Source organism: Gasterosteus aculeatus, chromosome X (assembly GCF_964276395.1).
Source record: "Gasterosteus aculeatus chromosome X, fGasAcu3.hap1.1, whole genome shotgun sequence".
NCBI lineage: Eukaryota > Metazoa > Chordata > Actinopteri > Perciformes > Gasterosteidae > Gasterosteus > Gasterosteus aculeatus.
The window spans coordinates 18,168,577-18,192,570 of NC_135698.1; the positions used below are offsets into that span (position 1 = coordinate 18,168,577).

At 43.4% G+C, this 23,994-nt stretch overlaps 2 protein-coding genes and 1 long non-coding RNA gene across 4 annotated transcripts; 2 read left to right on the forward strand and 1 right to left on the reverse strand.

Annotated features, from left to right (window-relative positions):
- The first annotated feature begins 368 nt into the window (after positions 1-368).
- LOC120809478 (pyruvate kinase PKM) lies at positions 369-7,965 on the forward strand. 2 transcript variants are annotated; one of them, XM_040163305.2, is made up of 11 exons: positions 369-1,200; positions 2,410-2,588; positions 2,710-2,801; positions 3,911-4,042; positions 4,159-4,345; positions 4,430-4,700; positions 4,786-4,936; positions 5,022-5,174; positions 5,913-6,079; positions 6,775-6,956; positions 7,087-7,965. In XM_040163305.2, the coding sequence occupies exons 2-11, from the start codon at positions 2,438-2,440 to the stop codon at positions 7,191-7,193; spliced, it is 1,593 nt and encodes a 530-aa protein (XP_040019239.2). In that variant the 5' UTR covers positions 369-1,200; positions 2,410-2,437; the 3' UTR covers positions 7,194-7,965. The 2 variants fall into 2 exon arrangements, with proteins under 2 accessions (XP_040019239.2, XP_077939381.1); XM_078083255.1 differs by having other exon boundaries at positions 1,042-1,196.
- Positions 7,966-8,411: 446 nt separating this feature from the next.
- On the reverse strand, positions 8,412-22,631 carry LOC120809477 (potassium/sodium hyperpolarization-activated cyclic nucleotide-gated channel 1). Its single transcript, XM_040163303.2, has 8 exons — positions 21,326-22,631; positions 17,069-17,492; positions 16,418-16,579; positions 15,602-15,820; positions 14,116-14,262; positions 13,086-13,326; positions 11,924-12,088; positions 8,412-11,109 (listed from the first exon to the last, which is right to left on the reverse strand). The coding sequence occupies exons 1-8, from the start codon at positions 21,973-21,975 to the stop codon at positions 9,617-9,619; spliced, it is 3,501 nt and encodes a 1,166-aa protein (XP_040019237.2). The 5' UTR covers positions 21,976-22,631; the 3' UTR covers positions 8,412-9,616.
- Positions 10,116-21,374, forward strand: LOC120809480 (uncharacterized). Its single transcript, XR_005710104.2, has 3 exons — positions 10,116-10,162; positions 11,093-11,126; positions 21,305-21,374. It is a non-coding gene; the product is annotated as an uncharacterized LOC120809480 (long non-coding RNA).
- Positions 22,632-23,994: the final 1,363 nt, after the last annotated feature.

Sequence of the window (23,994 nt, forward strand, 5' to 3'; positions counted from 1 at the left end):
TGCTTTTCTCAGAGTAATCCACTTAGACATGAGTGGTGTTATAGCCGTTGGGCACAATGGAATGAACGCCTTTCCTTTTCTCTTTAAACCTTCTTTAAAGGCTGTGCACGAACAGCAAGAAGATGAAACAACTGATTTAAAAAACTTTGGACATTTCCACAGAGACGAGTCGCCACGTCTGGGACCCAGTGACATCAGACATTATGAGCTCCATAAGGGTAGCGTTTTTACAGAACATAGATATGTGTATCGCGTGGGTTTTGTGTCGCATCCACCCACTTCTCATTTGATACACCCACTGTTGTCATTCTTAGGCCCCATTTGTCTGTCACACCAGATAAACTGCCAGCAGTTTCAATATCTACTGCATGTGTTGCAGATACCAAACGGTCAACATAGAAAAGTTACCAGGACATTAACTTAATAGCGAAGAGAAAGAACAAGCCATGAACACTCCCAAAGTGGAATTTATCTGGAGACATTTCAGTTATGTCGTCTCTTCTCTTCCACCAGGATACCCCAGACGACCTCTTTATACACAAAGCACTATTGAGTATTCTGTTTTTATATTATTTTTTACAAATCTGGAGCAGCTAAAGTATAAAAAAGAAGTCTTGTGACCTATAATTGTAATAAATGTATTAATCTTAATCTGTGTTGTTGCGGCAGCTGTAAACATTCACCCAGAAGTCCTTAAACACGTCTACCAGCAGAGGGCGCTGTTGTTGTACGAAGGGAGACCAGAGGATATCAAACACAACTTGTTGAATGTCCTTCAAGTTAAAAAATGATACATTAATAAATAGAAGAAATAATATACAAATAATAATAATATATACATATTACATCATGTTTCTATATATATTAATATGCAACCCCACCATCATGTGTCTGTCGTAGTTTTGCGATCTCCCGGACGAACAATACACGCACCTGCGCGGTGTCCTGAAACAATATTTGTACTTCTTTGAGCATATCTGGAAATTTGACTTTGTGTTCTTTATTTGTGTTGAGAAAACCACACAATCTGAAAAGCGTAATTCTATCACTGTTAAAATGGGAACCGGTACTTTAACTGTCACGCCCTATATCCCCGGGTGTAGTTCGTACAGGAAAGTAGTTCCGGTCGGAGAGGCGAATAAAGCTCCTCGTTCCAGCAGATCCAGTGGCTTCTTCATTCCTGCAAAGTTCACCCAGTAGGTGAGTCGTAGCAAGAAGACACAACTATGTGCCAGAATGGAGAATATATTTCTAATTCAGTAGAAATTAGTTTTCCTTCAATGCATACATTAATGTATTATTCTCAAACATTAACATGTTTCTAAATCTTTTTAAAAAACAACAACAATTCAAACTTAGATCAATTATCGATACAATTTTTCTTCAATAACTTATTGAAAAAATACTAAGTTCTTAATGTAGTTAAATTCGAAGTATTATGCACTGTCATACAAAAGATTACATTGTTTTTAATGAAGTGTAGCTCTGATCTATTGATTAGTTTGCTTAATTCACACAGTAAAAGGGTGAAATCTCATAAGGCTCTCTAATATAGATTTGTCTGTTAATTGTATGGATTTAATCTATTTATCAGTATGCTTATCTGGTAATTCTCTTCTTTGTTTCTTGTGTAGGTAATGCAATTTGTTCCTACTCAGACAGCATGTTTTTTTTTTTTTTACTTTTCTTTGATAATTAAATGAATAGCAGTCTAACGTATGCACTTTGAATCTGTAATTTATTGTGTTTTTAAACTATTTTTTTAATGCTGCTAAGTTACACAAAACCTTTGTGGACGCAGTAGTCAAAAATACCTCAAGGGGGCTTTGGCCTTGTCTGGAGTATATTTAAAGAAAAACGCCAGCCTTTTTTATGTAATTATGACAATTTTCATTTTCCTGATGTTACATTTCTGAAAAGCTCTCAGCTGTTTGTTTTATTTTTGGTTAAGGCTGGGGGCTGGAATGGATTCGCAGTAACATACCGACCATGTTTCCATGCACTGACTAAAAACACACATCTGTCATGCATGTTGCACATTGTTGACTGTACATCTAAATTCTAATAACCTTTAATTGTTCATTGTTTGACATCTCACCGTGGATCCCCACGTTCTTAAGCTTCTTTCTGGAGTTGTTTTTTGTGAGTGTAAATTAGCTTTACCCTTTGTCAAGTGACCAGCTCTTCTTCTTCAGCTGCACGGAAGCTTCCATTGGAATGTGGGAGAGCGCAGTCTCTCTTTACACAGGCCGTACAGGCCCTCTGCAGAGGTCACACTTTCCCAATTTAGATATTCAATAGAAGCGTACTAAAGTTTCTAATTCAGTTTCCACGCCATTTCGATGTATACATGCTCACGTTTGTATGCTAATTGATGTTAATAAAGCTTCTATTACTCTCTCTCCACAGGACATCTCCCGCCGACACACATCCAGTCATGTCGAAGTCAAAGGACACGGGCTCTTCCATCATTCATAGCCAGCAGATGCATGCTGCCATGGCGGACACCTTCATTGAGCACATGTGCCTGCTGGACATCGACTCTGAACCCGCTGTGTCTCGTAACACCGGCATCATCTGCACCATCGGTCAGATTTATTCACAAACTCTGTTGGCTCAATCTTTTGTGACACACTAGCGACATTAGAGAATATCACATTAGAGACATGGTGTTAAGCCAATTGCATTGATTCACCTGTCGTGATGCAGGACCTGCGTCCCGATCTGTGGACATGAGTAAGAAGATGATCAAGGCTGGGATGAACATTGCAAGAATGAACTTCTCCCATGGCACACATGAGGTGGGTCAAGGATGAGAACTTTACAGTAAATTACAATTCTAACTATTTACATCTCCAAAACGTCACCGTAGCTGTAAAGGCTGCCGTGCTGCGGAAAAAATGTTGATTTTTTCCCTTTCTTCACCCAATCCGAATGTATTGGCCCTTTACAGCTGCAGGCGTTAGTGTGACATTTCTCTTGGCCTGGTAGCTGTGTGTGGCTGTAATGTGATCTATGAGCTTCTCCTCGCCCCTCCAGTACCCGGTGTGTGTCGTAGCTGTAGAACTGCATCACTGCCAACTGTTGGGCCGACCTTGTAATACTGCCCGTTCGCATTTAAAAGTCATGCCTCTTTACCTTTTCCACTGTCACCTGAGTGGATGAGCCTTCAAAGCGTTCCTGACCTGTGGTACCCACAGCTCGTGTTTGGATTTTTAAAGGTTAAAAGCAGTGCTGTTTTTTTCAGTGTAGCTCACAGAGTTACTTTCAAGTCGCTTGTGCAGTCTGGTTTTCATCAATGAAAAGTCTGACTATGTTGATATATGAATTGTTATGAGAAGGACAAAAATAAATGTGACCTCTATCATTGGTGAGTCGGTTGTCCGTTTAGCTATAAATAGTTTTGAAGAGAGAGTGAGCCCCACAGCAGTAGTGCAAAGAAGTGAGGTGTTTATTATGCGGATTAGACATTGAATTTGTCGTTTTTGTATTTACTTAAATGCATTTACTTGATCCAAAGTTGTCAGTGTTGCACTTCAATCGCATGACATAGAACATTTTAATTGTTGTGTTTATATTTGATCTGCAGACATTTCCCTTTAATCAAATCAAATTCAATGGTTTATTTTGGAAGCTCTTCATGCCTGACAGCTATTTTTGTAGAGCAAAACTGTCACGAGCTAAAAACGTGTTGCAGCTGTCATTGAATATTTAGTTATCCTGCTGCCCTTGTGACTGTGTGACCAAGTTTGTACACCAGTTGTGTCTGCATCTTAGGAACCTGAATAAAACCAGGTATCGTGATTGAGTTCACTAATGCAAATTCTTGCCCCTTTTTAACTTATATTCTTACTATATTTATTGAGGTTTTCAATATGATAGCATTTGTTTAACATGTCATGTCACGCAGTACCATGCTGAGACCATCAAGAATGTCCGTGAAGCCGCCGAGAGCTTCGTTCCCGGATCGGCTGACTACAGACCAGTGGCCATCGCTCTGGACACCAAAGGCCCGGAAATCAGGACTGGACTTATCAAGGGCGTGAGTTCTTGCCCAAATACCAAGACTCCAATGAAGCCATTATCGATTCATTTAACAAACAATTCAAATGAAGGTTTTCATCCTGACAACAAACTTGCTCTCCCTCTGCTCTTTAGAGCGGCACTGCTGAGGTTGAGCTCAAGAATGGCGAAACCATCAAGCTAACGCTCGACAACCAGTACATGGAGAATTGCGACGAGAAGGTTCTGTGGCTGGACTACAAGAACATCACCAAGGTTGTGCAGAAAGGAAGCCACATCTACATTGATGATGGTCTAATTTCCCTCACAGTTAAAGAAATTGGTAAGCACACAAACAAGCATCTGTTTGGTTCATGTTCTGCATAACGGAGGAAATAGAGTTTTTCTTCATTCCGTGTGTCTTAAGGCAACGACTACCTGATGTGTGACATTGAGAATGGCGGCGTGCTCGGCAGCAAGAAGGGTGTCAACCTGCCCGGAGCTGCCGTCGACCTGCCGGCTTTGTCCGACAAGGACATTCAGGACCTGCAGTTCGGCGTGGAGCAGGGTGTTGACATGGTTTTCGCCTCCTTCATCCGCAAGGCTGCCGACGTTCACGCTGTCAGGAAAGTGCTTGGCGAGAAGGGCAAGGATATCAAGATCATCAGCAAGCTGGAGAACCACGAGGGTGTGCGCAGGTGGGGGCGTTAGCAATGATCACGCTCGAATCTGCACAAATCTCAATCTTGGAAAAATTGTCTATCAGATTGTTTTGTCCGATAGATTCGATGAGATCTTGGAGGCAAGTGACGGCATCATGGTTGCCCGCGGAGACCTGGGCATTGAAATTCCAACAGAGAAGGTCTTCATCGCGCAGAAAATGATGACTGGCAGGTGCATGAGGATCGGCAAGCCCATCACCTGTGCAACACAGGTCCGTGACCTCGGGGGAACAAACTGTTTCGTTGGAAGCATTTAAATAATAAAGGTTACTCAGAGACTCTTTTTTTCCTCCTCAGATGCTGGAGAGCATGACCAAGAAACCGCGGCCTACTCGTGCCGAGGCGAGCGATGTTGCCAACGCTGTGCTGGACGGCAACGATTGCATCATGCTGAGTGGTGAGACCGCCAAGGGGGATTATCCCCTGGAGGCTGTGCGGACACAGCACATGGTGAGAGGAAAAGCCCATACGAGTCGCTGCATGGTTTGATCAGATATACGTAATGAGAGTTGGTTCCCAAATAATAATATTTTGAAGGCTACCGAATTCAGACGATCAAGCAATCGCTGGTAGCTTTACGGCCTGGCACTCTTTGTCTTTATATTTATAGGCACACACGTTTAGGTCTTGCACTCTTCACATCAGTCTAATTTGGTGTGATTTTGGTGGAGTAATTCTTGTCTTTCAGAAAAAACTGCACTCTTATTATCCTTACCTGACGTCATGGATAACAAACAATTCACCAACACATAAAAACAATATGTTAAAGTTGAACAAAAATGTACTAGTCGTGACAGAAAAAAAAAAACTTTAAGGTTCTGAAAAATGTAGAATGAAGAAAAGGCAGCACTTATTAGCATTGGTACCACCTTGGGATTCATTAACAGCTTGTTTAGTGTTTGTTCAACTCGCTTTGTGTTTCGCTGTCGTCTCGTATTGTGCTTCAACTGTGTGTTCAATTTACTCAGTTAGCATGTGTCTGAGGATCTGCAGTGTACAGCAACAATCCCTGGACAACATGGCTGCCGCTGTTGTTTAGCTTCATGCCTCAGTGTGCTTTCAGGTATGCAGACCTCTGCACTGGGGGTTAACTGCCCTTTGAATACAAACTAACTCCTGCCGTTGCAATTGGCTGTGTGTCTGCAGCCTGAATCGTCATCTGTGCTTTTGTTTAATCCTCATGACCAGATTGCCCGCGAGGCCGAGGCAGCCATGTTTCACAGGCAGATGTTCGAGGAGCTGCGTCGCACCACCCATCTGACCCGGGACCCCACAGAGTCCGTTGCTATTGGTGCCGTCGAGGCTTCCTTCAAGTGCTGCGCCAGCGCCATCATCGTGCTCACCAAGTCTGGCAGGTGAGACTTGAAAAAGAAGAAGTCCATTCCCTAAATGCCCTTTGTATAGCTCTGACCTCATGTTATCCTACAGAGGGTGCATATTGAGCAAAACGGGTTATAACATCACTCTGTCTCTCCTCCCTCGCTCCCTCCCTAAAAGAAGACCGTGGCTCGGATGGTGCAAACCTTTACAATCCACTTGTGACCTTTTGAGATCTGAACCCTGACCTTTTACAAGTTAATTTTAACTCCCTGTTGAGAGATCATGCACGCAGCACATGATGCAGAAGGCAGAAGGCGTGTTGCGGTCTGGATGGATTTACTAATGATAATGGCGTAATTAAAGCCGCTATATCAGCTAACATTTTCATATTCACAAAGGATCACATGACTACAGATATGTGAAGGGGGTGGGGGCACACAGAATTATCTGCTATCTATATTGTTCATCTCAACACTTAAGAGCATTATAACTAAACTGCATGTGTTGCGTTTGGATTATGTTCTTTGTTCTCATAGCATTGTTTATATCTACAAAAAGCTCTAAAACAGCACTAGACACGTCTTCTCAGCACTGGACAGAAGAAAGACATATTTAGCAACTCGCTGCTAACAGATATAGAATGTTGTTTTCCCCAGTAGATGGTTGATTTAAAAGACTTTAAAGAGTGTGAATTTATGTCTTTATAGTAGCTTGTACCTCCTCCCTGCAGGTCTGCTCACATGCTGTCAAGGTACAGGCCACGTGCCCCCATCATCGCTTTGACCCGCTGTGGCCAGACGGCCCGCCAGGCCCACCTGTACCGCGGCATCTACCCCGTGCTCTACACCAAACCTGCCAACGATGTCTGGGCCGAAGACGTTGACCTGCGTGTCAACTTTGCCCTGGAAGTTGGTGAGTGGTTTTGTTGGAATTTGTCTCGAAAACAGAGGATTGTGGAACTGTTATGGCGCAAGAGGTACGGGGTTGATACGTGTTACTTAAGTTCACCAGATCCTAATATGTATTTTTCCTCTATCTGTAGGCAAGCACCACAAGTTCTTCAAGTCTGGAGACGTTGCCATTGTTGTGACTGGCTGGCGCCCAGGTACCGGCTACACCAACACCATGAGAGTCGTGCTGGTGCCTTGAACTTCATCAAAGGAAATTAGTCATCGCTTCCCCTCCCCACTCCTGTGACCCGCCTCCCCGTTCTGGACTTCACTTTTCGCTTGGTCTTCATCCCCAACAAAAAGTCCAAACCAGGCCACTGCTTCAAAGGTGTCGTTCATAGACAGTAACTCCTTGCTTCCTGTATCCATATATGAAATGAATGGTCCTGCTGCCAGAGGCTGAACCCAAACCTCTTTTTTCTGTACACGACTCAATCAGTACAATCAGTGTTTTGTCTGCATTCATTGTAATGTCCTGAATTAAAAGTATAAAATAATAAGCATGAAAATATCTCTAATGCACCAAAAGTAATATGTAAAATGTCCCATTTCCATACAATGTATATTATTATTTATTATATACATATATATTATAGTTGTTAATGCATTGTTGTTCATCAATTTAACATTTACCATATATATTGCAAGGCAGCTTGTGAATTTTCTGAATTCTACAAGAATAAAGTAGCTGAAATTGGAAATGCTGTTTAGCAAACTAAGTAACAGTTGAACATAGCAGATTATTTTTGTACCGACGTGCCAAATATTGGGCAGTCTTGACTATTTTGAATATCGGCTTCACGCAGTTTCTCGATTTATAACCCTGCTTAAAGTCTTCATCAGTCTTTCATCAGACTCTCCTTACGTGCCACACTGCTTCAGAAAAGAAATCAACAGCTAAGACAAGCATCATTGACCATGATATTTTATTGCACTGGATTCAGTAGCTAAAATAAAATATGCCTAACATACACAGTTGGTGGGTTCCTCAGATTTGTTGGTTGAAAGGCAGCAAAATGAGAAATAAGATAGTAATAGATGAGCGACTGACACCTCTTCTGCTGCACAAATTGAATAGAATCAAACTAACACTCGCACTCAACCCCGAGCCCCTGGCAGGTTGTGCGGTGGTGCGGGGTTGGAGGAGAATAGCGATGAGGAATTGATCCAGCCCATTGGCAGTGACTGATAGTATCTCTCTTCCCTCGAGGGAGGGGTGGGGGAGGGTTTGGGGGGAGGGGGTCGAGAGTGACGGCATATAACTCGGGTTCAATAACCGGGCAGACAAAGCCACTGGACGGGATCCTCGGATGGTTTGACCTGCTCGCAGCTCCTCACCGGCAACAGGTCCACACAGAGAGAGAAAGGTATCGTCTAAACATGAACTTATTAACCAGGAGAAGGATTTAAAAAGCAGTCTGTGGTACACTTCTTATTGATTCAGGATAGCATCACAAAGCAGCAATTGTTAGATGTCAATTTACAGTCAAAACGATGTTAAATGAAAGAGGTAAATATGCAGCAATATGCGACCCATCAGGGCTTCTCAGTAACCATGTCCAAGTGTTCGCGTTTAGCCCTTTGACTTGCAAGAAACATTCAGATCAGTCAGATCAGTGCATTGCTGGTTTCAGGATGTTTGATTATCCACAATTGCTTTTATTCCCTTGAATTCCGCAGTTTTTAATCTGTTCTCACTAAAAACACTCAAGTGCTTCTATTCACAGTATGTTTTTAAACCAATAAAAATACACAGATTATTGCATACTATGGTGATGGTACACAGTCAAATGATCTGTACCAAAGTTAGTGTCAGACTGAAATTAGTTGGCATCAGTTGTGCGTTTTAGAGTGGCTTTGGAAATATGTGTTGTCTCTTAAACTGGCTGCCCCCTCCAATTCTCCACAGAAAACCACAAACGCCCTGGAGTTCAACGCATTCAGAAATAAATGCCAATTCTCGCTCAGACAGACCAACATTACATTACATTCATTACTTTAGTTTTTTTGAGCGTGATCTGATTTGTGTGACCCATTTGGGCGTGCAATATTGTTGCAAAGCTATCTCGGAAGACATGGCGTCATCAAACCATTACGTTGGGCGATCTCTGAAACAAGCAAAGTGCACCGTCTCTCCGCTAATCTCTTAGTGACTTTGTCTTCACACGACACGCTCGCTGGTGGGTAAGGACATAAATAAGGACAATCATTTTTGGCGTCAGTCATAACTGGATACAGCTGTGGACACATTTTCAAACTAAATGGGTGTAGCTAAAAAGGTTACACAACGTTGGCTGAATAATGGGGTTCAAACAAAATACTTAACAGAGTTTGGCTATAATACAATACACAGAACAATTTATATTTTATGAGGTGCTATATATACCCATCAATAGGTTTTTGGATTGTATTACTATATTCAAAGATGCAATATCCTGTAGAAAAAATATCCATCATTGTCCATGATTACCCTCGATCTGTGTCTGATTTAAAATGAAACCACCGATCTCAGTCTGGATAGAATAACACACCCTCCTACTTAAAAATGTAGTGGTTAAAACAACGCCAGTAAGGAGATGACCTTCCTTTAGTTCAGGTATTAAAGAAGGGTGTGTCTGGATCTCACAAGTTGGATGGGAGTTTGGACGCCTTGTGTTCGGTCTCTAAGATCTTAGCGGGGGATCTAGCCAGGGAGGAGGAAACACCAACCGACTGGTTCTGAGGTTCAGGCCCCGAATGCGTCCGACTGACGGCAACTTGACCGAGGATTTGCCCGTAGGGGTCGCTGACAGCCACGGGCGGGGAGAAGGGGCTGGTCCCCCATGTGACCCTTTCTAGGGAGTTGTGAGGGCCAGAGACCGTCTTTATTTCCCGGGTAGAAAGATCCACCGAGGACCCGGCCCTCTCTTTGAGCATACAGGCCACCCTGGCGGGGCACGAGGTCTGGAGGATTAGAGGGCTGCAAGAGCCAACAGCGCTGGGGAGCTCGCTGTGGTAAACTGTCTTTGCCCTCACAGGGCTCTGCATGCAAGGACTATGGACGGGAGGCGTGTAGCAGGGCGAAGCCTCGGCGGAGCCGTACTGGGCCAGCGAGGCGAGGGCCGAGTGCTCGGCGAGAACCCGGGGAAGCAAAACCGACTGGATACCTGCGAGGCTTTGCTGCGCCAGGTAGGCTGCGGCACCTGATACAACTGCAGATCCCGGGGGAATAAATCCAGTGGAGGACTGAGCGCTGGTGATGAAAGGAAAATGTGCGAGGTTCAGACCACCGGCTCGGTCGTGACTGTACCCTATCTGTTGCATGGGGGCATAAGAGGGCTGAGGCAGCTGGTTTAGTATGGGGCCTACTGAGCTGGAGATGAGAGGGTGTATACTGGAGGCAGAGGGGGCTGGGAATCTCACTGGCAATCTACCTGGCGCCCCCTGCTGGAGTAGACCTATTGGGTGTGGCGGGGCGGTCATGGCACCGTGGAAGGGCTGCGAGTGGAGCTGAGCAGAGCAGGTGTAGGAGACAGTGGTCTGGCCGATGGGGAAGACAGAGGCAATACCAGAGTAGGGAGGGTAGTGTGGGAGATGGTGTGAGGGTAGAGGCTGCATGCTGCTGGTGAAGATGGGCTGGGACGACAGTGTGGGGGACACGGGCCCTGCTACCAGATGCTGTGCCCTGAGAGACGCCGGGGTGGGAATCTCAATCCCCGATCGGATTTTGTTGAAAGTGACAGGAGAACCGGGGCCTGAACCACAGCTACTGGACATATTCGCTCCAATATGAACTTTCTTTGGATAACCCGTGGGGTCCTTCATGGAGCCCGGCGCCAGGGGATGGTGGAAGAGGATGGGGGGCAGCTGGGAGGGGTGGGCTAAAGCCAGAGCCAGCGGGGTGGTGGCGGCCTGAAGTGGGGCTTGAATTAGCGGGGCCCAGATGACCGGGGTGGGTGATGGGGGAGCGGGGACAGGGTGAAGACTCTGTGGGCTGGTCTGGATCAGCTGCGTGCATTGGGCCATGTCGCGGTCATGTTGCACTATTCTTTGGATGATCTCGGTCTCTTGGAAGTTTAAAGTGCCAGAACTTTGGTGATGCTGGACTTTATTCTGCAGAACAGAGCTCCTCTTCCCTGTTAAGAAACCACAGGTAAGATCATGCAATTGTCTTTTTCATTAATGAAAGCATATACTGATATATTATGAAGATGACTACTCCTCAGCACCATTTCCTTGCGTTATTAAAGTAAAATCGTTTAAATGGGATAATACGTAGCACAGCGTAATATTAAATGTCCATATATCAGTCATGGTCTTATATGAGGCAGAGCAGGATCCACGCTTGAAATAAAATGTTTCTTATTCCACAAACACACTTCAGACAAATGAGTTCATTAATGAATGACTTGCATAATGAATAAATTTGATATAAATACGTCTAATAGAAAACGGTTATCACTGTATATATACTTCAAAAGTCAAATACATATTTCATCACACAGTTTCAACAACTGTGTGATGAAACTGTCCACCGTTGCAAGCACCAAACTGCAAAAAGCAAAGAAAATAAGCTGAGTTAAAAGTGTAACTCGTCATATTGATAATCTTATTTAATTTAGCAAATTTGTCGTTGAGTTGTCTAATTGACCTTGTCTGACCTATTGTTGTCTTCATAGTAGGTTCCTGAATGAAGAAGATCCCTAATGCAAATATTATGGATGCATTAATTATGTAGAAATGATTAATGATTCATTACTAACATACTCAAATTTGAGTGGTATGATAAAAAAAATTTAAAAAAAATTCATTTTTATGAACTAAAAATAAAAAAATGATCAAATCAATTAATCCTGGACAGCAAGAAGAAGCAAGCCAAACAAAAAAATAAACATATAATTAACCACGATTAAAAGTAAAACATGAAACCAGCACAGGCAAAGGACTCACCGATGCGGTCCAGGCGGTCCAGAGCCACGGTCTCAAAGGCCCTCCTCATCATGGGATACTCCTCCAGCACCTCATTGAAGTTGTCCACCGACAGAGAGTAGAGCCGGCAGTAGTTTTCTGCTCGCACACTCGCTGTCCTCCTGCCTCTGGTGAGCAGGCAGATCTCTGCAGGGAGGAGAGGGGGGGGAAGTGAAATGATTTGTAACATTATTTTAAAACACATCCTGCTGAGTGTAAGTAAGAAACATTAGTAAGTAAGAAACAACGTTTTTTTTTAAAGGGTAATTAGTATAAAGTATTGTATGGTCATTTTCTACTTCTCCCAGACGTGTTATGTGATACATTACAGCCGATTTTTTAGCTGCATTCATCAACGGAAAGGCAAATATAGTATTATTAGTACGAAATGACAAAACATGAAAAGGCTGTTGCCTCTGAAACCCACAGATGGAGCACTTAATGCAATTTCTGCAGCTTACAGTTTGTCCTGACCTCATCGGTCGTGCCAGATCAGAAAAAAATGAAATAATGCGCCATTTAAAAAAAGTGGACATATTTTTTAGGACAGGCATATTGAGGATATAGACACAAACACACGAAAACTCACACGGCCTCTCTTTTAAATACATTTCTGTCCCCGTTTACCATTTTCCATCAGTGTGTGTGTGTGTGTTTTTGTTCAGCTGTGTTAGCAAGTCAACATATTTCATATTTCGTGGTTAACATATCACCAGGTTGGATCAAATTGTAAACATTAAACATACTTAGGAATAATTACTAGGCTTGTCAGATCACCCAGCGTTAAAAGTCATACATTCATATTTCCTAACATAGCGGGTTACAGACAATAAGACGATGTAACATGTAACAACAACAAATTGAATGTTCTGGATTTCAGCTTTAAATATGGCGTGAACAGCCCAAATAGAATCAAAGATCACAAAGCTTGGCCCCTCTTAGTCCAGAGACCTTTTAAGGAGATGATGTGGACAATTTTTCCCATCTGTAATAGTCAAGTTAATCTGCTGAGTACCGGAGCAAAATAAATCATAACAAATCACACTATCGGGACTCCTTCATATACATCCATACTGACTCTGTGCCAGCGGCCGAGTATTTTATCATGCAGCCCACCCGGCAGGTTGTGTGCTGCAGACATTACCTCCAAAATAAGAGCCATCGGACAGCTTGGTGTCATTGCTGTTCTTGGTCAGGACACTGACGACACCGTGCTGGATGAAGTACATGTTCTTGCCGATGGTTCCCTCTCTGATGATGTAGTCAGCCGGCTGGAAGACCTCAAAGTGCAGTTTGGTCAGCATGGAGGTGACGAAGTTGGGATCGGCGTTGGCAAAAAGAGGCATGGAGGCCACTAGTTTGCGACAGTTAAAGTTGATGATCTCCTGCACAAGACACAAAACAGTGTTTCACATTTTAAAGCAAGGCCTTCGCGTCCTAAATGGCTGTACAACTTCATGTGTACATTGCAATCATTACATTACATTACAGGTCATTTAGCTGACGCTTTTATCCAAAGCGACTTACATTGTATTTTTAACCCATGTATTTTTTTACATTTTGCCTGGGGAGCAGTTAGGGGTTGGGTGTCTTGCCTTCCCGGCACGCCTTCTCTAATCATAATAAAAGTAGGGCGGTAAACGGCTTACTTCTCTGTCATGAAGTACTCTGACCTTACAAAGTGTCCAGCTATTGCTAATCAGATTACATGACTATTAACGTTATCCTGCAAAGTAAGGGGGTCATACTAGATTTATAAAAAATTAACAGTTTATAGCAAACATGCTCACTTCATCAAAAAACAAAAGCAATTTAGCCTTTATAAGCCGTTTGTGCATATGTAATACATATTTTAAGTCCATATACGGACATTTTGAATGGTGATTAATAGACATTAAGTAAGTAAATATAAATGATCCGATAAATAATACATAGTCATTGATTAGCTGTTTTTATAGCAGCCTCCTTTTAAAGGTGCAAAAGAAAGGAGTTAGAGTCGTTGACTGATCTATCAATTAACACTTGTATCTGCTGACATTGCATTGTTATAAAAACATTTATTTAAAGTTATATACTGCTTATAAATCCTAAATGTAAAAATGAAGAAGAGTTAACAATCTTTCATTTAGTTGTGAAACATATCAGCAGTGTTATTGTCACCGATGACTGCTCACCTCTCGCAGCGGCTCATTCAGCTCCTCCAGAATACTTTCCTCGTCGAACATCTTTCCCTGATAGCGATGTTCGTAGTACTCGTGGATCCTCTGCCGCATGTCGGCAGGGAGCTTGTGGAAGGACATGTACTGCTCCACCTGCTTATACTGCAACCACAAAACAAGTATTACATTTAGAAAATATTTATAACAACAATAACAACGAATTAACACGAATGCAGATAATGATAATAGCTATTATATTGCTTAAATAAGTATCAAAGTAAAGAACTGCAAGAGAAAATGCAAAGTCATGCCAGAATTAATGTATTAATGTGATTGACGTGTTGGCTCAGAGGTGGACTATGATGTGTCTCATTATGTTAACAGTCAACTGTCGGGCCATCTGTGAAACCTGCCCGCAGAGCGATGCTTTGCCTCCGTCCCATCTGACAAATACAGTTGCGCCGTGCAGGCTGCAGCTAATAACATTAACTACTGTGTCCTTCAGCGGTGTACTCGACCAGCAAAGCATCACGAATGGCGTGTGTGCCCAATCTGTGTGAGTTACGTCCTGCTAGAAGTTGTTTAGCGGTTACCCACTACCTTTTTCACCAAGTGTCTCACATAAATGCCTAAAAATGTAGGACAGGTGTGTTTATTTCTCACAATTGTATCATTGTAACCACTTAAAGGTAGAACAAGAAGTGTGAGGCCCTCTGTCTGTATTTTCTCTGTTTTTTTTCTGGGTGTCGGGAAAGAGCATTTGCACCCCAAAGTGGGGATGTAACCCCCCCAGCCAACAGGCAGGGTGCACGACCCGTTCTCATTCCAAGGTCAAACGGCGTCGCTATGCCGCGCCCCTCAGGGTGCTGACAGGACCAATAGACACAGACACGGAGCAGACTGGCCACAGCGGGACAAAGCGTGCAATCGGCTGCAGTCGTCCTAAATCCGGCACCACCCAAAAGGTCTGTGAGGAGGCGTAGTCGGGGTTTTTTTTTTTGAGCATGGGAATTTAAACCCTGGTGAACCATCAGAAAATAACGATTTATTATTCTGATTCATGGCTTTGTTCTCAGTAATGCCGGCCCCTCTCTTTGTTCACTCTCTAGATCACGCAACCACTACTCGCACACACTCTCTTTCTCTCTCTCACTCACTCTCACTCTCTTAAACAATTTAAATCAGTCGAGGGATAAGTATTCAGATACTTAACTTAAGTACAACCAGCAGTACCACTAGTAAAATAATTCCAAATCTTCTTTGAGCAAAAGTATAAGTACCATCAGATAATTGCACTGAAATTTAAGGAGAAGTTGCTGATGTGTTGCATTAAATTATTGCATAATCAATATTGATGCATTCCTATAAGCAAAATTGTACTGGTGTAGTGAGGAAGGGTGAAGCTAATATTAAATAATTCATACAGTTGGGTGAAATGAAATGTGTAAAAAGGGATTAGATCATATAAAGTGTATTGTCTTTGGAAAGAGCAAACACCAACCTTTTCTTGGTACTGCCTCCTGGAGGAGTCCAGAGACTGAATGAGGGCGGTCGCGTGCCCCACAAACATGGCAAAGCAGGTAGCGCCCACAATCATGCTGAGGATGGTGAGCCACACGTCGGCCATGCCGATGGGGGGGTACAGGCCGTACCCGATGCACAGCATGTGACTCATGGCCTTGAACAGGGCGTAGGAGTATTGCTGACCCCAGGTGTCGTTCTGTAGGAGACAGAGAGGAGGAGGGAGAACGTTTATCACCGCTACATTAATGCTGCAGCGGATCACTGGGAGCCTTTTTACAGCTTAAGATCAGGTTCACAGGTGATGACGCCTTTGTTGTCCAGGGTCTCGGGCCCCCTGCACCCACAGTACAACAACACCTTACAAATCATCATTACTGTCTTGATGTATTCTTTGGTGTAAGCCTATTTTAGTATACCTATTAATATATTCTGTACTTTATTTTCTTTTTTTTGTTTACTGTAATGCATGATAAAGAAAAGATTCACACCCTCATATTTTAGAGGCTGAAACCAATGTTTAAGCAGATGTAGTATATGTGGTTGTTGTTGTTGCGAAATCTCATCTAAAGACAACTCTTTATTGTTTTATTATAAGGATCTCATTATTAACCAATAAAAATATTGTTGTATGTTTTTTAAGCACCTAAAGACTGGGTTTCAAAATGACAAAAAGCTTTTTTAAATGCGTCATTCATGGAAACACAGGATGGAATATTTTTCCAGATGAGCCCACTTACTTTTAACAGCAAAACAAGCAGTGACAAATAAACAAAAGACCCCATCCACCACTCACCACCATCTTGTTTCTAGTGACCCAGCAGTCAGAAGGGAAGTCCTGCAGCATGGGTACCAGGAACTGCAGGCAGCCGTCCCAGTGGCACAGCAGCAGCATCATACCAATCAGGTTCATGATGCGCACCATGGCGCTGGCCAGGTCATAGGTCATATGGAAAACCTGTCACAGATTATCAGTGTTAATAAAACTGAAAGAACCAATTTAAATTCTCTCTCATGCAATCAGAGGATTTGAAATGGACAATTGGTGCTTTGAGGACCAATGGACACGGCGGTCCCACATCTGAGCACTCTGGTTTTTAGATAACCAGACGCTGTTTCAGTGTGATGTAATCATTTGCAAGCAACACTGATGGCCTATGGGGATATTCTCAGCTGAAATTATAAAGATAATGCAGAAAATGGCATGTTGTTGAGACCATTCGTTTAGCAGGAATCTGCTAATGCAAGGGAAATCTCCCTAAGTATACCTCTTTTTTCAGAGGATCAACTTATTTGTAGTGAGAATTGAGAATTTGGGGAATTTTTCCTGACAAGTGACTATTATAAACAAAATTGTTGCTGGTTCAATTCCGATTCGGTGTTGCAGCTCAACTAGCTGGTTTAAAGCCGTGTGAATGTAGATGCACAGAGCCTTTCCGTGCTCTACCTCTTCCCACTGGTGGATGTAGCGGATGAGCCTGGAGAGGCGCAGGAGCCGCAGCAGACTAAGGATCTTGGTGAAGCGTACGATCCTCAGGGCTCGGGCCGTCTTGTAAAAGTCTGAGTTGATGCGTGTCTCAACAATGAGAAAGATGTAGTCCACGGGTATGGACGAGATGAAATCCACCACAAACCAGGTCTTCAGGTATTTGATCTTAATCTTATGCGGGTCGAGGATGATCTCCGTGTTGTCCTCCCTGACGATGCCCGTGCGGAAGTTGAGGACCAGGTCCATGAGGAAGAAGGTGTCCGAGACCACGTTAAAGACGATCCAGGGCGGCGTGTGCTCGTCCTTGAAGAAGGTGATGCCCACAGGGATGATGATGAGGTTCCCCACCATCAGCAGCAACATAGTCAGATCCCAGTAGAACCTGCAACACATGGCCACACACGCATAACTCGTTGGAGATAATAGTGGTTTAGGAGCATTCAGGTCTTTAGATCAGATACTCGTAGCATCAATCAAAAAGATGCGCACTATTATTTATGCATGGAATAATTAGTTGTTTTTTGGCCATGCTATGCTTTAACAGAGGTTAGAGCAGAAATAAAAACATTTTACAACTTCTCAAACACAAGAATTGAATGCTGTTCTTGGTCATGTGTGATAGTAAACTGAATATATTTGAGTTTTGGTGAAGAACCTTTTAGACAAAACAAAAACAAGATGACAAAGCAGATGATTTTGATCTCTAAAGAGTAAAGCGGTGAACGGTTCTTAGAAGACGGAGCAACGGATTATGAACAGAAACCAATTTCATTTTGCCGTTTGGTTAATACAGGAGACTCTTAAAGCCACAGACTGTGTGTGTGTGTCATACTAAATACATCAAAGCTATTCTGGACATGCAGGCCCTCCAAATGGAAATAAATGTCTGTGCAACATGTGGTCTAATACGGGTCCTCAAAATCCACTAGATTTAAGTAGATTTAGATCAAACGAGAAGAACCAATGCAAACAATCAGTTTGAGCATACGCATTAACAAAGAAGGAAATTAGTTAATACTGTTCGATACTGGGTTTCTGGATACAGGACTCGAGAGGGAAATGGGAAATTGGTATTCATCGGAATTGCTCTTGAGGGAATATTGATTTTCACAACTAACCTAATCATCAAGTACCGGCGGCTGGGTGTTCCCTTTTATCTGGAATTTGCTTGTAAAAGAGGGAAATGAAAATTGCATTTCAAAGTATTGCAAAATCAATTCATTAAAATTCCTATCTCTACTAACCAAAGGTGCCAATATTGGTCAAAAAGCTCAATTTCTACCTGTTCATATATAACTATTGTGATATTTGTTATTATAAGTTATCAAATTTCTTGTTAAAATTCTCATTTCGGCAGTCGATGTGTAACAGAGAAAAACTATAATTCACAGGAAGCATACGGCAATGAGCAGCTCGGCCAAACAGGCTAAAACCAAACTGTGCAGTGTTTTGTTTTCCCATTTCAATCTTCAGGGGGTCTGTCTATGCAACGGGAGAAAGCACGCAAGCATATGATTGCATGTCTGATCCATTTCGGAGAACTTATTAGCCGTTAAATCAATCCAGCAGAAGCCTGACACCTACAGGGTCAGCGCAGACTGTGTCTCAGGCCTGCCAGGGCGCATGCATTACACCAATTAAGAGAACCAGGGCAGCATACAGTAACCACTCTGAACCAGCTGGACTAGCAATCAAGTTGCTGTCAACTATTAAATAAATTGGCTAATAATTAATCAGTTTAAGTTTCTTCTTTTTTTTAATCCAAGTTTTCCGTTTGAATTTTTTTAATTGTCAGTATTTTCTTTTGTGACAATAGACCTTTAAGTGGATGAAACAAGACATTTGAGGATGTCATCATGGGCTTTGGGAAACACTGATACACATTTCATTTACCGATACAAATAATCAATTAAACCAGCAAATGATCAAGGCAGGACTAACGGCTCATCCTCTTGTCAACAGGTATGATTCAAAACTTCTGTTCACGATTGTGGGCGATTATAGTGCAAAAATAATTCATTCCATGGATGTTGCAGTTAAGAGGGACAGGATGCTCAGTGGTGCTCCTGTCAATTGGGTCCATTTGATCCAAATGAGATTCCAGAAGGCCACCAATAGCAGAGATATGACCAGGGGGTGATTCTAGTTAATCACCCCAAAGCGTCACAGGAGAGCATCACAAAAAAAGAGGGACCCAGTGAGGACATTGTGGCCCATTGTTCTTATCAGCTTTCTGTTGTTCTCTGCCAAACAAAGCATTTGTGTTCCTCTCTTCATCTGCCTGACACACTGGTCCTGATTGCACTTTCCCTCCCTCGCTAAATCCGCGTGATCTCCTGGGAATCCATGTCATCTCCAGAAGTCAACTCCCATCAGCCAGATGTTGAGTAGTTAGCATTACTGCTCTGCACACGTCATTGTGCTGCAGAACCCCGGAACAGCTGGACCACATAAAAAAAAAGAAGGTCTACAGGAGACCATGCATTACCGCCTCTGCAGACAATTTCCGTTTGCTGACTGTGACCCTTTGACTGTGCACACGGCGTTCAGGCCACAAAGATCAACTTGCTGGGGCAATCTGGTGCTACCATCAGAATAAAGCTGACGGTTATGAGGTCTCAAGATCTCTTCTGGTTCAAATATGAATCTTGCACTATTTGGGTCAGAGTGCAACTATGCTAAAGAGCATGAGAGCACAAAGAGCGGAGTTACAAGCAAAGTGAACACAAAAAGGCTTAAAATGGGGAAAGGAGCTTAGATCAATCAGGACAGCTGAAAAAGGGATCACATTTGTACTAGAGATACTTATCTCTTGATGCCAGAGCACAGCTGAAGCACAACAGCCTGCATAAAGCTCAGTGGCTTAACACACACCTGTACTGTGGCTCAGGCCTACCAGCAATCATATTAACCATATTTACGTGGCGCGCCAGTTCAGTATGTCTGCTGCTGTATCCCCGGGCGGCTTTACTAAAAGAGAGCCATTACTTCTGCTTTAAACAACACAGACTTTAGAAAGGATGCAAGGAGAGAGAGGTTTGGTTTGATGAGCTGCTGCACAGTGGTCATGGAAACAGTGATGGCAGTGGTGATTGGATCCAACAGTTTCTCAGAAGCTAAAAAGATGTAACAGCTGGATGTCCTGATTCCTCTCAACATTATTTTCATTCGAGCCTCTCTCTGTGTGTTGAGTGTTTTGCGCTGTGTCCCCTGCCCGTCCACACCATCTCTGCTCCATTAGACTAATTGTACTGTAATAATCTCCACTGATGTGTGCTTCTAATATCTCCAATGGTCATGTTACCCTCTTTTGATTACCCCATTTCCAAGCCCCTGCTGCACTCTCTGTAATCCATTGCCCTCGCTCAATGACCAGAAAAAAAGTGTAATTCAGATGAGTGGGGAAAAAAACCTGCAGGGACACACATCGGCATACAACTGGCCAGTGAAAATATGATGACAGAGAGCCTCAAGGTTATATGTCAGGAAAATCCCTTGATGGCGGTGATGAACAGAATGCTGGTTTACATGCAGCGTCCGGTGAAATAACGTGCATGTAAGCACGGCACAGTGTGTCTGTTAAATTAGAAAATACAGGTTGAAATTATTCCATTAACAGAAACAACTTTTGGGTAGATTACAATGACATGCATTACTATACTTGGGAATGAAATTGTTCTCACTCACAGGCTAATCAAAAGATTGGTTTATATGTATATATATATATATATATATATATATAAAAAATTATATATAAATTGGCTTTCACTGTGCTAATAAAATATTTTCCATACCAGTCAACAGTTTTAACGTTAGATCAGATGTTTCCCTGTAAGAATTACTTATAAGCATTTTTAAAACAATATATTCTTGTTAGAAATGAAGCCATTCATCTATTCGAGGTGTATGGATTAACCTACCGAGGCATATTCGGCTTATGACATGCTATCACACCCGATTATTACGTTATCATCACAGTGATGGAAGAAAAAAAAACACTAATGGGGATTAGTGTGTGTATATGATATGAAAGTTATAGTGATCATAGCTGATGGCCTGTTATGTCTGATTTTCTGTTCCAAAAATGACCCCTTCTTCTGCATTTCTATGTCAAGCACGCCTAAAAAAAAATGTGTGACAGGTGCACTTTTTTTCCCTTCCAAGTCTGACTGTTTTTTTTTTTTAAGAAAATAGGTTTTCTGCACAACAAGTTACCTAAAATCACTGTACGGGTGGATTATCCAGAAGCCGGCAGACTTCACCCGCTCCCTCTCATGCTCCACGGCCCTCTCACTCCCCAACATCCGCAGGGAGAACTTGTTGACACCCGGTTGGAGCATCGCCCCAAACTGCCGGTGCATGAAGCCGGCTTGGTACAGCCGTTCGTCCTCGGGTGCGATTTGCTCGGTGCCTTCCAACTTAATAAAACTTGACTGGTCAAACACAGAGCCGTGGCCGGCTGCGCCACTCAGACCCCCCGCTGCCCGCTGCTGGGCCCCGGGGCTGTTCTCACCGGGGTAACTCTCTCTGACGCCCGCCTCGGGGATGAGGCGCTGCTGCTCCGCCGGATCTGACCCTGCAGGATGCCGCCCGGTGATGGAAGAGACGCTGCCCCGAAATAAGCGACAGTCCCCGTTCAAGTTAGTCTTCACGGTAACGTTCTTCTCCAAGTCCTCGCTCCTGGCCTCCTCGACACTCTTGAGACTGGACGCAGGAGAAGGAGAGGACAAATGTTTTAGCCGAATACTTTTTCTCATAGTGTCCTTGTCTTCGTTGTCTCCTTCGTCCACCGCGAAGGCTTTTTGCCCAATGTTTTGCGGCAGGCTGTACAACCGTTTGCGCATGGACGACTGGAATCTTTCCATTCTGAAGAAGGAGAAGAGACGCGCTCTAAAGACAGCCCCTGGAAACAGATGGATGAATCCTGAATCTCGTGAGGGTCGCCACCGGAGGCGAACAGCGACGGCGCATCCGCAGGACGGGTTGGATCTGATTTGACACTTGGCACGTGCCTCTCTCCCCGGGTTCAAACATCGAGATGCGTCAACGACATACGCGGCCGCTTCTCGGTCCGAAGGTCACGTTGGAGCCGCCGGCGGGAAATGCGTGTGCGTCCAGGTGAAGCCACGGCGTGCAGACGCGGCGCGCGTCGGGATGCTGCATGCTGAGCGCCGGACGTGCCGAAGTGTGAGAGCGCCGCCGCCGCCGCCGCCGCCGCCGAGGTCCTCAATGACAAAGCGTGATCTCCACCTCCCCAAAATATCTGAGCTCTCTGTCAGCGCGAGGGGATGACACGCGTGCACGAAGCCCGCACCGGCGTTCAGAGAGCGCTGACATCACTGATCCATCGGTCCCCCGCTTCCTAATAGCGAGAATTGCAATGGGGTCGATCCCTCGGGTTGCCATAGGAGCCTGGACGGTTACACGCGCTCACCCCGCCCAGTCGGGACAGCTGGAGGAGGAGGATTCAAGGATGCCAGGCAGCCTTGGAGTTGGTTCACAGAGAATAAAGTCAGCTCTTTGTGTTGAAACGTGTGTTTTTTCTGAGCAATGGGTTTTCATTTGGTTCTCGTTTTGCGCTTTGAAGGTTGGAATACAACAAAAGCAGTCAGTCAAAAATTGTGGTTGCAGAAACTTTTAAGAAATTATAGGCTTCCCCTGTCGCAACGAACTTAATTGGAGGTATACTTAAAAGTGTAGACTACCACATGAAAAGGGGAAATTAAATCAAATGAACATGGGTAGTTCCCCTCTGATCTAGCAACGATGCGCATGGAGTAGAGTGGATGTGCAGGGAACCGCAAGGTTGGCGGTTCAAACCCTGGCTGCTCCATGTCCCACGTCCCTGAGCAAGACACCAACCCTTGACTGTCTGAATGGCAAAATGTTTTTACAAAATGGGTTAAAGTCGCTTTGGATAAAAGCGTCAGCTAAATGACATGTAATGTAACCTGCAAACTGTTTGCTCCCATTATTTAAATCTTTTTTTTTTTTTGGGGTGGGGGGGGGGGGGGGGGGGGCTTTTGCAAGTTCAGGGACCTTTAAATAGAGGGTTTAGGCTGTAGAAATGATTAAGCCCGTTGTGGAAACACACAACAAAAATGTACTTGACCTGCCAATATACTGCCTTTCTCTGCAGAGACACACATGTCCAGAATATAAGAATTGAATGTCTCAAAATTGAAATCACCACAACTTCTGAGCAACTTTCGAACCTTCAGCTCGAGGAGAGAAGTCCATCGAAATAATGTCTAATTCTTTCCTTGTTAATGGGGGATTTGTTTCAACCTTTATTACGCACTGACATATTATATTGAGGTGCAACCTTTTGGGCAAACTACTCACTTTATTATGGCAGATGCATAAATACTCTCATTGTCTCCAGTGTGTCATTTTCTGAAGAAGACATCGTCAAATATTGCTTGAGAACCATCAGATTTATTGAACGGTTCTTCTTACCTGAATCAGAGACTAATCCAGAGAAAACAACAAATCATTTTGGTCGAAAGTTGTGTCCCAGTTTTCTTTAAGTCACAGATGTATCTCTGGAAGTTAACTGTTCCAACTGATCCAAAAGAGTTACAGTAACATTTTTATCGGTTACCGTTACATCATGAGTCAGATCCAGACCAGTAAAGACCAGAGTAAAAAGGTATGAAGAACACATTGCAATATTTATATTGATTATAAATGTTGCAGAAAGCCAAATAGCGAGACGGCAGCCACAGTAAAATATTGACTCTCTCTGCTGTGCTGCTGCAAGTTTTCTCTATAATGTGTTGAATGTGCTGCCCCCTACTGTTTGAGAAGAACACAGCAGATTATCATATTATTTACTCAGCTGACAGCTCATTATGAGCACCAGGCCAAAAAAACAATACCTG